The sequence below is a fragment of the Crassostrea angulata genome, chromosome 1 (assembly GCF_025612915.1).
Source record: "Crassostrea angulata isolate pt1a10 chromosome 1, ASM2561291v2, whole genome shotgun sequence".
In the NCBI taxonomy this organism is placed as follows: Eukaryota; Metazoa; Mollusca; class Bivalvia; order Ostreida; family Ostreidae; genus Magallana; species Magallana angulata.
The window spans coordinates 55,664,144-55,677,940 of record NC_069111.1 but is presented as its reverse complement, the minus strand read 5'-3'; the positions used below and the strand labels follow the sequence as shown (position 1 = coordinate 55,677,940).

The 13,797-nt window shown below is 33.9% G+C and overlaps 1 protein-coding gene across 1 annotated transcript; it reads right to left on the bottom strand.

Moving 5' to 3' along the window:
- Positions 1 to 4,238: 4,238 nt before the first annotated feature.
- LOC128164204 (somatostatin receptor type 2-like) lies at positions 4,239 to 12,528 on the bottom strand. Its single transcript, XM_052827963.1, has 2 exons — positions 12,192 to 12,528; positions 4,239 to 6,684 (listed from the first exon to the last, which is right to left on the bottom strand). Exon 2 carries the CDS (start codon positions 6,671 to 6,673, stop codon positions 5,525 to 5,527), a length of 1,149 nt encoding a protein of 382 aa, XP_052683923.1. The 5' UTR covers positions 6,674 to 6,684; positions 12,192 to 12,528; the 3' UTR covers positions 4,239 to 5,524.
- Between the last annotated feature and the right edge of the window lie 1,269 nt (positions 12,529 to 13,797).

Below are 13,797 nucleotides of genomic sequence, written 5' to 3'. Positions count from 1 at the left end.
CAGTTTGTTTTAGGTTATACATCACAGACAACATTTTTCGTATAATATTTATAATCCATACTTTGGGCATTGGCTCTAACTGATTACAATACCAAGTTTTGTTTCTGTTACTGAATAAAGTCAGATAGCTATTTTTTCTAAATAGTTTGCGTCAATGAGTTTGTACATTTCTAACATGAGCAGCCAAGCACAATTTATATTTAACTTATCTATACTACTATACTTAACAAATAGACTATAATTTTTGGGCTTTCATACTAAGAATTGGAAGAGTACTGTCCTTTGTTTTATATATTTCAAACATCATTGGTACCTGAAGATTACCAATTTGTTTTTATTTTTCCTCAATCAAGCTTCGATAATCAATAAACAACGAAAATTCCTTTTAAAAATCCGGAAATCATCGGGATATTTTTTATTTTACATTCTTGCGCATGCGTATTTCATTCACGCTAAATCACGGGAGGCTCTCTAGTTTATGTTTCCACAATAACACATTTGCATGGATTAACTCAGAAACAATATTAAAATTTACAAATACGTGTAAATTTTCATTGAAAATTTGTCATATATTCTGTTCATCAAATATTCTGTTCATCAAAGGAAATACGGGAGATAACTCTAACTCAGTGCATTTTTAAATAAGAAATCAAAGTACTGAAGTACTGACGGAAGTTGATTTTATCGATTATTATTTATCTTAAAATCATCGATATGTTAATTTGCTTGGCAAGTAGTTTATAATCTGTATTTGAATTACGCACATTTTTATAATATGAATTATCGGACTTTTCCGACAAGAATTTCGAGAAAACCTCTAATGAATCATGTTGTGTAATATTTAAAGATAGAATTGATTTCATCAAATTATGTATCGGTATTCGAAATATTTCAAAACTTGTATGGATCCAACCAATAATGAACTTTAGTCTCGTTCAATCAGATGCTCGGTTATCTCCGTTAATCTTCGACAAGTAAGAGATACCAGGTCACGTGACAGTTTGATGATGCGACCTCTAAATATAGGCTGACTCTCTGCTTGTAGGAGATAAACGGAGACAGCCGATGGTTGAACGAGACTATATTGAACCCTGGCGTAGGAATACATAAGACTATTTTAAATCTGACTATTTCCAAGATATTTATAAATAAGTTTCCTTTAAAAAAAATGTTTCGGCGTACATTACATCGAATTTATCGATTATATTCAAGAACTAAGTCTTGTCAGCGGTGATAATTTGTGCTTAGGTCCAAACACTGTTTCAGTTTCGGTTTGCCAGAGTAACTGCATAGGAGAGTTGATTAAAATCAACTCACAAAAATCCCGAGATTATTCAATGTCAACATAGTGTGTTAATTCGAAGCGGGTAAAAAGTTGGTAAAAAAGTGATTAATTCGTCATTAATATGAATTAAATTTTTAGATGAAAGGTATTTACAGCCTCAAAATGGTTTGTTGTGAATAATTTGACTGTTATTTTCAATGCAGCTTCATTTATTTATTTATTTTTCCAAAATCGTTTCGGAGCGATTCTGCAATTTTTTGCTACATTAGGGGTATATGGAAGGCATTTTAACTGTGTTGAAGGCCTTTCCCGAGACACAGTTAGATTATCTAACTAAGCAGAGTGTAGTGAAATTAATAGCATTATCTTAAGCTTAAAGTTTGGTTATGCAAATGTCAACAATACAGTGAGTCGGTGTATCTATAAAATTTCGTAAATGTCCGATATCATATGCAATGTCAACCCGTGCACGCACGGGTCAAAGTCTAGTAGTGTATATTCTTGTTTTTATCTAAGCAAAAAACTTACGCAGTGTGCTTTGAAACCTCTGTCAACAGAAATTATACCAAACGTTTATTTCTCATATTTGAGAGTCTTTATTATCGTTGATAGTGACACTCGATAACGGAATCAGATGGTTTCGAGATGACCAATTTGCCACCACAAATACGAATACTTCACACCCTTTATTGTCGCAAGCATCTTTCTTAATTTATTTTTTAAAACACGTTGGAAAGTCTGTTACACAGTTTTTCTTGAATTTGAGAGAACATTTCCAGTAACCAAAAAGAAAATATCAATACAGCTCATTATTCTGTGTCCGGTGTCTCGTTTTCAGCACTCCTATGTCCTCATCAGTGAAACTTTGAGAGGTTGTAACCACTGCTTGTGGGGATTCAACCAATACAAACCAAGACTACGCTTTACCAATGCTGAGGCGTTGGCAAAGCTCTCTCTTATTCATAATCTCTGAAGATCTTAAAATTGATTTGTTATTACTTTCCATTTGTAATGATTTAAAATTCGCTCTGTCGTTCGAATAATGCAAAAGTCCTATCCTAAGGGGGGTCTGTACAAACTGTTTTCTTTTAGAAATTATCTTTCTAATTTCCTGTGTGGGATTAGTCATGTTTTTGTTTCTGTTAGTTCTTTATAATGCAGTGTCAAATGTACTTGTATGAAAATTTTTATAATGATGTACATGTAACACTACGACCGTATTTGTCATTTTCAGTGAATGGCAAGTTTATTTTTAAATCAAAATGTCTTTTCTCTAAAATACCGAGTTGAAAAAAAATATGCTGAATGCATTCACCTAGAGAACCTGAAACTGGGGGAGGGGGGGGGGGGCATGTCACCACACCTGCTACACCGCTACCCCCGACCCCCGTCGGCTTGTACGTATTGTAGTAGAGCCTGGGCTCGTATTTATTGTGTTTAAAGTGTATTTTTAAAACTATATTTTAAAGTAAGTTTTATTAAGAGTAAGATTTCCTATTTTAAAACCTAAGAATTACTTTGACGTGAATAAAGGAGAATTCACCGATTTCTTGAAATTGGTTGACGCAAGAATGAAATCGTTAATTGACAAAGGATTCGGGTGTAGTTTAAAACAAGCGGACCCTATTCTGCTTAACGACGAAGAAACTTTATTGTAAAAGCACGTGTTTGGAAAGAAAAGTGCCGAACAGTTGCAACACATCGTTTTCTTTTTATGCATGTAAAGTCTTTGGACTAAGAGGATACGACGAGCACCACGACTTGCAGTGTGAGCAGTTCTAGATCGGAGAGGACAGCGCTGGGTGATTTATTCAATTCACAGGCAGGAAATCATGCGACTCACTGGTCATAGGTGCGAGAAAAGTGTAGGAAAGTGCAAGACAAGCAGTGAACAGATCGAAATGGGCGTGTCAAAGATCTTGGATCCACCGTTAAACAAAATAGCGCGTGTAATACCGATCCCCCGAGAAAGAAATTTAAGTATTTCGTGTGACAAACTTTCTGCAGGATCTAACAGTCAAACAATGCCGTCTTTGCTAATTGCACCTTCAATTTCAGTATTGGAAAATTTAAAAGAAAAACTGCAGGATATGCTTTTTTCAGGATTTGTTTTTGTTTTTGCCAAACAGCTACATTAAAGATTGATCATCAATTTCTACATGTTTTTTTCCTAAGTTTGGAAGTAATACAAAAAGTACCAATTTTTTTATCAGTGATATTTCACAGATACAGAACACTTTTACCTCCTCTGCATAAGAAGCGCCCATCAAAAGGTTCTGTATTACAAATACAACACAGACAAATCCTTCGGTAAAAGTGACCAAGTCGTGTCACAAATGGAGCTTAGACTCCTAGAACGCTGTACAAAGTCAGTGGACTATAAGGAAATGACAAAAAGTGTCTGGTGGTGCGCTATATGTATGTGTGTAACAATGAAAACAGTTTGTTCGAATTTAATTTAATTTGAGTAGGATAGTTTCCCATGATTGATTACCGCTTTTCTTTGCCTACTTGAGTGTTTAATCATAGTTATATCATTATTGCTTTCTTTGGCCACCATGTAGACAATGTGTTTCTACAAACAAATTTTGAAAAAAAAGGATTGAAATGAAAGAAAAAAAAATAACAAACCGTAAACCATTTCAAAAATCTATAAAACGAAATACAAATTTAAAGCAGAGCAACACGGACCTCCAAAAAAAGATAGAGGTAGGATCAGGTGCATAGGAGGAGTGAGCAACCTCTGCTGACCGGTCGCACCCGCCATGTGTTCAAATCAATAGTATTAGGATTTAATTGCATGTACAATTTACTAGAAAATGAAAACATATATTTATCGATCAGACACTCATAATAATAAACGCATACGTACAGACTGTGCAGAATTTCAAAACAATCCCTCTTTTTAAGGAAACGTTATAATTGTATAAAAAAAAACAACTATAAAGATTTTTCATAGTTTATTTTTGTACAAATTACATGTATAACAAAATAAAAGAATTAAAGCTGGTACATATTTCAACAGAAGTGTCAGCATAACTTGTCAGTTGACGCAATCTCCTGACTTTTATGCATAATTTAACAATGCATTTCATACAACTTTGCATATGGACTAATTTTAAATCTTATAAAACTTTTTAAATTAACATTTTTCTTGATTTAGAGGTTGAGAATCGATATGAACTTTTGATCCGCTCCTCTTGTAGATCTAACGTCTTGTAATTCATAAGTTTTGAATCTCAGATCTTTCAGACCCTTGACCCATTCCTCTTAAATGAAAATGAAGGTGAGTTACTCAGAATAGAGGGCCAAGTAAAGTTACCTTTCCGATTTAAAATTTCACAAAAATTTGACGAAACAGAGACTTTTTACTATCGACAAGCTCGGGTATTAAAACACAATAATGGAAACAAGTTTCTTAAAACAATAAAACAGAAAACAACAGAAGATAAAACAGTAACCAATGATAACTATATTGAATATTATAACACAATCATAATTTTCCCAAGATAGAAATTCACAAAAAGCATTTACGAATTAAAGAATTAAATAAAAGCAAAAAAATAAAAATTTCAAACATTTCGAACAATTATTAAAGGGGCATGTTCATGATTTTGGTCAAAAATTATTTTTCCGATTTTAATATTTACAATGCTTCAGAAAGGTATTTTTAATAGGCAACCGAAATTTGAGTTTCATTTGTTGAGTTATAAGCGAGTTACAGAGCTGGAATATCTTCGTTATGTTAACAAAGCGTTTGTTTACATTTTGAACGTAGAAGTAAAAATTTCAGTTTTAAACCTAAAACGAATGTATTAAACGTTAGGAACTGTTTATCTTTGCTTAAAGTAAATAAAAAGATAGAAAAATAAGCTGGAAAATTATTTTTTTCTGGTATATTGAACCTCTGTAAGCAAAAACAGGGCGCGAGCCTTGTTTACATGACAAAGAATTGTGAGCCTGTATCTTGCATATAACTCTAAGGGGGACTCTCAAATTTAATTTGATCAATAGAAATACATTTCTAAAGCAATGTAAATAGTACAAGTAAAATATAACATAAAAATAATATATAAAACTAAGTAAAAAAAAATCGTGTCTATGTCCCTTTAATAAAGTGTACAATTACATAAGATTGGTTGTTTGAAATATCACTAGAAATTGGCTTTTTTGCTCGATTGGGTGAATTCTAATCGTTGTACAACGATCTTTTCATTGACGAGAAGAACAAAAATTCGCCTAAACCCAGGAGTGCGTAGTGTGGGAATTATGGGAGTTATGCGAGTTATATCTCATCAATGTGTTGTGAGATCGTAGAAATCCTTCCGAATCCCTGCAAAACATGCCCTTAAGTCCGCGCCTAAAGTAGGCGCCTGTAATACTGTAAAGGAAAAAGTTAATGCAGTAGTTCGCGTAGAAAATTGTCCGCGTGATGTACAACACCCCTTGCCACGACTCCACATCATACATCGAGTCGTTCGTGGAAATGTTCGTCACGTGTTTGGAATAAAAGAAATTACGGATCCACATGACCAAAAATGGAATGTTAAAAATCACAAAACAGAAAGAAATGACCAGCAGGATGGAGGTGAACTCCAAACGTATCAGCGCCTCCTCCGACAGAATCCGACTTTTCTTCTGCTTCCTCTTCCTGGCGAAAAGTTTGTTGATGATTAGGAAGTTCATCAAGGAGATAATAGTTAACGGTACGAAAGTGATCAACAGTCCGTAAACGCTGTCCAAGACAAACGAGACAAAACTGTTGCTGGGGTAGGTCGTGCAGTACTTTTCCCCTGTTGCACTGACAAACACACCTGTGAGGAACGGTTTGTAGAGCACGAGAGAGAGGGAGGACAAGTAAATGAACACTACAATTTTACGAGCACTACTTACAGAGCAGATATCAATGCGCCGCAGCGGATGACAAACTCCAATGTAACGCTCTACCGTGAATGCGACAATGAGCCACACGGATGACATTCGTGAAACATATGACGTATACATCTGAAACTGGCACAAATAGTCGATGTCAACGAAACTCACTTTCCAGTGGGGATCTAGGTAGACAAGTCCGCGCCGAAACCATTCCACCATGACGTAACAAAGCAGTGTCACGAGATCTGTCGCAGACAGCGCCGCGAGGTAAACACTAGCCGAGAGGTTCCGCATGCCCTTAGAAATGAACACATTGAAGGAGAGGGTATTCCCAACAAATCCCACGATTAAAATAACGGGAGTAAAATATGCGTAAAACGATCTCCCTGTTTTATAGATCCCAGGGTAGTCCCAAGGCTCTTGCGGGGGCCATTTCAGTGTGATGTTTTTAGAAAGGTTTCCAAATTGCATCTGTTGCAGCATGGCATCATATATACTTTGTGTCGTTTTCATGGCGGAAATTCCTTAAAGAAAGAAGAATTAGAGATATGCGAGTTATCAATGACAATGAAAAAAAATATATGAAATGTTGTCAACAATACCCATGTTGATTTATTGACGTCATGTTATCTCAAAACAAGAGTAGGTTCAATTTCAAAATTAAACTGACACAATAATAAATATGAATGTCATTAATGTATGCAGCTGTTTATCTCTAAATCAATGCTTGCATGTTTTTATATCTGTTTTTTGGGCTCGTCTAGGTGTTGTACATGTGTAACAGCTGTATAAATGCTGTAAATATCAGTCATCGTTCACGACGCAATCAAAGACAAATTCCCTTATGGCGTATTGCTCCTTTGATGCTGCATTGATCATACCATTGTACTACCTCTCAATCAAAATGTAAATTGATTTGTTTTGATATCGCTCACAAACAGGCCATATCTCACTAGTTATTATTGACTTGGATACTCGATTTATTCGTAAATAATGGCTCATTTAAACTTAAAAATGCTTCGAAATGTTAAAAATGATAGAGATTACAATGTCAAGTGCCAATGAACCTTCGAATTGGGAAAACAATATTAAGATAAAAATTTTGTTAAACGCTTTCAGTTTGAATCATTCCCCATCATTATAACATGCATACTCTTCGATAATTGAGTTTTTTGTAAATAAAAAGCATGATTACCTCGATTTAAATGAAAGTTGTGGTAACTCTGGTCAAAAACGCGAATTAATGAGGATCTTAATCAGACAAAACGGAAGACTTAATATGTCACTTTCATTATTTATTTTGCCAATCACTCGAGAAAGAAGGCTTCAAAGATGTGAATGCTATGTCTAATGCGTTCAAACGCTTTCTTCTCTTTGATGAATTATCTCTTTTTAAGTGGTTCAGACTTTGCCAGAATTTCTCGACGCTCGCTCAAATCCGGAAACAGGAATCTGGGGTTTTTTTCCTGAACGGTTAAAGGCTATTTCCTGCATATACATTCAAAGAAGTTTAAAAATAACGACATGTATAGAAATGACGAATATTACTTTTATGAACGTCATGCCAGTATCTGATTACATGTAAGTAGCAAAATAATATTGCTAAGATGCTAGACAGACGTACCATTTCCTGTTTTGTTCATGTACTATACACTGAAAGTTTGGAAACCTACACATGTACACAGAGTGACAGTACTACTCGTTCACAGGTACTTTCAGGGTCGGCCTCGCGGGACCAAGTCAGGGTAAAAAAAGAAGGTTAAGTTGTTTTTTGTTCAAACACAAGAACAATCATTACAATACATTATGACAAAGACCAAATGAATCAATAAGTCGCGGTTGAATGTCAGTTTAGATTGTATTTATTTGTTTTAAGTGGATGGTGGTGGGGGTTATTGATGTGTCGATTGTATTTAGTTTTTTTAAAGGGGATATTTGACTTTTAAAGGATTGGTGGGTTTTTTATAAAATAATATTTTACAAATTTACTGCGGAAGCATCTTTATTCGTTGAGGTCAATGTTCGTGGCTAGCCAAGTTTGTCCTGGTTCGTGGGGCGTTATTTCGTTGGTAGTGTAGATACAGTTTTTTTTTTCAATATTTGCCCTAACATTCAAACATTCTTTAAATCTCTTAAAAATACACACACCATCTCGAACCTGTATGTATGTAAAGTATTAAGTTATAACCTTTTATCTTGATTCAAAAATTAATTATGACTTCAACATTTTGGCATATTTTAAAGATTTAGTCAAAAGTGATAGAAAATGGTCCACTTCTCATAGTTTTTTGAAGGGGATAATGTGTCCGCAGCCGTCGCCTACAACGAAATTAATATAGTTTATGTGATATCAAATGATAAAGTTATTATGTGTGTTTCATCGTAAGCGACAGCTGCGGACATATTTTTCTATTCAAAAAACTTGAAAGTAACTGGTGTCTTCTGCTCAGTTTTATGATTTACGGGAAAATGCAATGTTTGTGACGTCACAATTAACCTTGTTAAAGTCTAATCAGGTAACTATTTATATATTCTTAACGAGGCCGGATCTAATTTGTTCTGCCCTAGATGTTTGGATGAAACTTTTTACATGAATTTCTACTGATATAATTATTATTTTAAGATTAAAAAATAAGACATTTACCACACCGTTTGTTTAGGGGGTCATCTCAAAGTGTGTTAATCTTTAACATAGGACCCTATGGGATTTTGCTTGAAATGTATAAATTTTGCATATTTTTTACATTTTTTCAAAACTTCTGCCCTAGGGATTTCTTTTTCTGTTCTACATATTAAAGTTATTGCTAAAAAGCATCTAATGGTCAAATAAAAAAAACCTTTTACCTCCTGGTTTGTTCCAGGGGTCTTATCAAAGTTGATTTTTGTATGCCCAATTTCCCAGATTCGTCAGATAATGGCTATTTTTTATTTGACAAAAGCGGAAAAGGTGATCTAAATAGTATTATTAAAACATTCAGACATATTTACATGTAAGTAATAAAAAAATATATAACATCACATATTAAGGGTCATTGATATAAAATACATGGTTACTGTCTGAAATATATGAATTTAGCTATATTTAGGCGGGTTAAGAAAACGTGACAGAAGGCTAGGCTTGCTGAATCCTCTTCACGTTTTCGACCCGAGCCCAAATATAGCTTATACTTCGAGACATTTATGTTTATTCCACAATATAACATTATTTTTACGCATCAAACGAGATATTTTCAACAATTTTCGCTGAATATCTGCAGTTGAAACTATCACGCCATGGCGTCAACCAAGCAAAAAGATGACGTCACAATACAAATGAAACGCTGCGCGAAAGCGTGCGTACTCGTTCTGTACTCGGCCTCGTTAATTGATTGGTGTTTTTTATAGCATTGAATCATGATTTTTTTAAGTATACACTCTCATAACTGCAGGGTGTGTGCATACAAATTGAGTAACGCGCGTTAGCGATTTAGGTCCGTGGTGATGTAAATTCGTGGGCAAGGGTTACTCACGACAGTTCCCCCAAGAACAATTATGATACTTGTAGAATCTGCTTCCAATTATTGAATCATTGATTGATTTATCCTTAATGGAAGTCTCGAAGCGGTCAAAGTGTCTCAATTTCCTGCACTATAAAAGACTGCGGGCAACACGAAGACCATGGATTTATTTACCGGATGAAGTATTTTTCATCACTAACTTTTAGCAAAAGACTGTCTGTTTGGGCAAAATCAAAAGAATTCTGGACAAGAGATTTTGTTTGGTCGGGCTCTGCTGAAAGCAGAGTCCTGGCTGTAGGCAGGCAAATCGCCAATGTTACCATAAATAACACAACTTCAAAAGTAAACAAAATGCTAAACAGCGTCAAAGTAAAAGCTTCCGCTATACCAAATAGTTACACAAAGAGCCACGTTTTGTCCAAAGTGTTGACATTTTGTTTCTTTTTTTCAATTTCGAGAGAATTGTCTATCTTTTTTAGTTTTCCTATTAATAACGTGTTTTAAAAACAAAACTATGCATTTTGGACACATTCAATGCGCATTAATTTCCATGAACTACTTTGCTGCGCGTTGAAGAAATGGGGATTTATTATATAACGCTTGTTGCAAAATTCAAGACAGCAACTGTTCAACTTTTTTCTACTAGACAGAAATATTTTTGTTTATAGCCGCTTTCAATTTTGGTCGCTCTCTGACGCTTTGCCGACATTAAAAGCATGCGAGAGAGAGAGGAGAGAGAGAGAGAGAGAGAGATTTTCAGTCTCTACTACACAGTATGCATAAACACACACCAAAAGAGCCCGGCTTTCAATACTTTGATTATTATTTCTGGTCAAGAGGTTTGGTTTGGTTTATTAACCACGAAATACTCCAATTCAACTGTTCTATGAGTCGTCAATTTTTTAACCAAACAGAAATACTTTTTAAGCTTCAGCAATTTAAGGACTACGTCAAACAATTAACACCATCTGATGAATTAATAAAGATAAAGTCTAGCATTATTTGTGTAAATTGTTGTAAAATTGGGTATTTAGAACATTCTACATTTAGAAATACCACAAAATTCGACATTTTTAACTTCAATTTGCTTTTTATACTCAAGGTAATGAAAAAACTTCATATTTATTCTTAGTTTTGAGGAATTTTCAAAACATTAAATATAATTTAAAAGATAAACACAATTTGTATTAAAATCAAATATGGGAGTTAAAAATGCTATACTTCAGAAAATAGATTATGTCAAATTGACTATTTATTGGTCAGTTCTGGTTGCCATGGCAACGGCCACCCCAAAAAATAAACTAAGTTGATTTTCACCATCAGACACTTTAGCATTTGGCATTTTGGAAGTATTTGTTTGAATGGCATCCTTTAATTCTTTGGTTTTTACAGAGAATGACTCTTAAAAATTCTTTTTGAGTATTTAGAATTGTAATGTCTGAATCTCTAAGAAGTTTTGAATCTGTTTTTACATTTACGACGCGATTTTTATCGAATAATATTCATAAGAAAATTTTCTAAATTTGATTACAGATATAATTTCATCATCCTGTTTATTTCGAAAATCTGCTGGTAATTACAATTCCCTTTTAATAACACTACTATATAAGGTTTGCGACTACAAAATAGAAATATCGATATCAACAAATATTCACCTTTGCTCGAGATATTCGGTAATGCTCAATAGCATCCAATATTATAAATGTGACTTTTTGATCAAACACATTACAGAGGATAAGTTTAGAGTACTTACATGCTAAGAGAGACCTTAGAAACCTTATATGTGTTAAAGAACCGATATGTACAATAATGGTGCCGTGTGATTACCCTCTTATTATCAAGTTTGGTTTAACTGACTGAAAGTGACTTCAATTTTTTTTCAATAAAGTTCATTTAGGTAAACAAATGGTGGCGATGTGGCATTCAACCGGTCTTTAAAATGCATTACCATTGTAACAATAATATAATTTTGTTTATAAACAATGCAATGAAATTTTTACCATATCTAAAAATGACATGTGGTGATCACGAACAGTGTTCAAAACCAAAGGTCCATAGGAAAAAAGCAAACAAAAACAAGCATTCTGAGAGTATTGCATAAGCAATACACGTCCCCTATCGGTTTGTGGAAATTGTGAAAACAATGCACTGTTATGCAGAATATCGAACCCGAACATAAAAAAAATTGGAATATCAAAAATTAATATTCTCGAAAATATGTCAACCAGACGCTTCTAAAGTGTAAACTTGATCCGTAGTTTGACATTTTGAAGCTGTTCAGCAAATTTCATATTATTCCTCAAACGCATAAAGAAAAAAAGTATGGAAAACTAAAGTGGGACAGACAGACTGACGGACGCAGGGGAAAGCTATAGTCCCCTCCTGTGAAAACTGGTAGGGGACTTATAAAATCAATTTTGTGGGCAATTGTAAATAAACAAGAATAAAGGTAGTTATAGCCAAACTGCTCAGAGTAGAAGACATCCAATTTGGATAATTGTAAATAAACAAGAATGAAGGTAGTTACAGCTAACCTGTTGAGATTACAAGACATCCAATCTAAGTCCTGAGAGGTACACTGCTTCCAATATATTATCAACACGTGTGAAAACCTACGGGAAAACAGATAAACACGTCACTCCTGTGCATGATTTTAAATCGCGTACATGTATCTCACAGATGGATGACAATCTGTATAGTAATTCTGTTAACGATAGCTTCCAATTCACTGTTAAAAAATTAAAAATATCCAAAATAAGAAAAATTTGCAAAATATGTTGGAAAAAATCCGCTGTGTAAAAGAAAGAGGTCCTGTTATAACGTGTAGAATGCAAGACAATGCCAACCAGGGAGACGTGCTAGCGGTTGTGAATGAAATCGAAGTTGGTCAGGCGCATATTAGATACGCTGACACCGGCTGAACCAATGAATTTATCAGATCTTTTAGCTCCTTAGGTGTCTGTAATAGTTTGTTTTATGTAAGCAGCTAATGGTGGTTTGACAAATGACAATTAAAATTATGGGCGTTTTTAACGTCTTCAAGGAATGAGTCATGAAATCAATGTACATGTAATTCAGTGAACAAAATTCACTGCGCAATTACTTTGATACACAAAGTAATTTTTAAATCACAATATTCTCACTAGTGATCTTTATTTATTTGATTTTCGCCAATTTGCAAAAAACTCACAACACTTTATTATGTAAGTAAGTAAGTAAGTAAGTAAGTAATTTATTTATTTATAGTGACATGTGTATACATTTCCAAGTGTAATATTAACAACAGTCAGCATAGATTAAACACCCGGCCCGTCGGGCCTATATGCCACTTTGAACACATAATACATGAAAGAAGAAAAGAAAATAACACAGCATCAAGCGGTAAACAAAGATATGATTGAAAATATACATGTATGAGTATAAAAATTTCTTCAGAACCTTGAGTTTGCATAGTTTATATAATACAGTATATGTTTATTTTCTGAACAATAAAGATTGTCTACGAGTAAAAGAATGATATAAGTATTTGGCAACCTGCCGAGGATAATTTGAAATAAGAACAATTAATGCTTCTGTATCTGACAAATCTAGTAATTGATTAAACCCAGTATTTTCGAAAAGGATTCTTCTATAGTCGTTATATAAAGGACAATGTAATAAAAAGTGAATTTCGTTTTCCATACTATTTTTACAACAAAAAGTACAAATTCGCTCTTCAGCAGGTTCACCGTGGTATCTACCCGTCTCAATTCTTAATGGTAAAATCCCACACCTAAACTGAGCCAAAATTGAACGCAATTGTTTAGGCATATCTAAGACTACATAATTTTCTCTACCAAAAACTGTTTTAAAAAGTGCGTAAGTACGTAGTTTTGGAATATTGCTAATCTCACTGTTCCAGAAATTGGAATAGAAGACGTGTATTTTTGATTGAACTGTATTTGTGTCTACTATCATTCTAGAGTCAAAGTAGTAATCTAAATCTAAACAGTGAAAAATTTCTTTTAAATCACTACACCAATTATTCCTACATCTGTTGTAATCAATTTCAAATACATTTCTTGTGATTCGTTCATTGTCAAAGGATAAAACTCTATTCCAATATCTAATTATATTAATCCAACGTCTATATTGACTAGG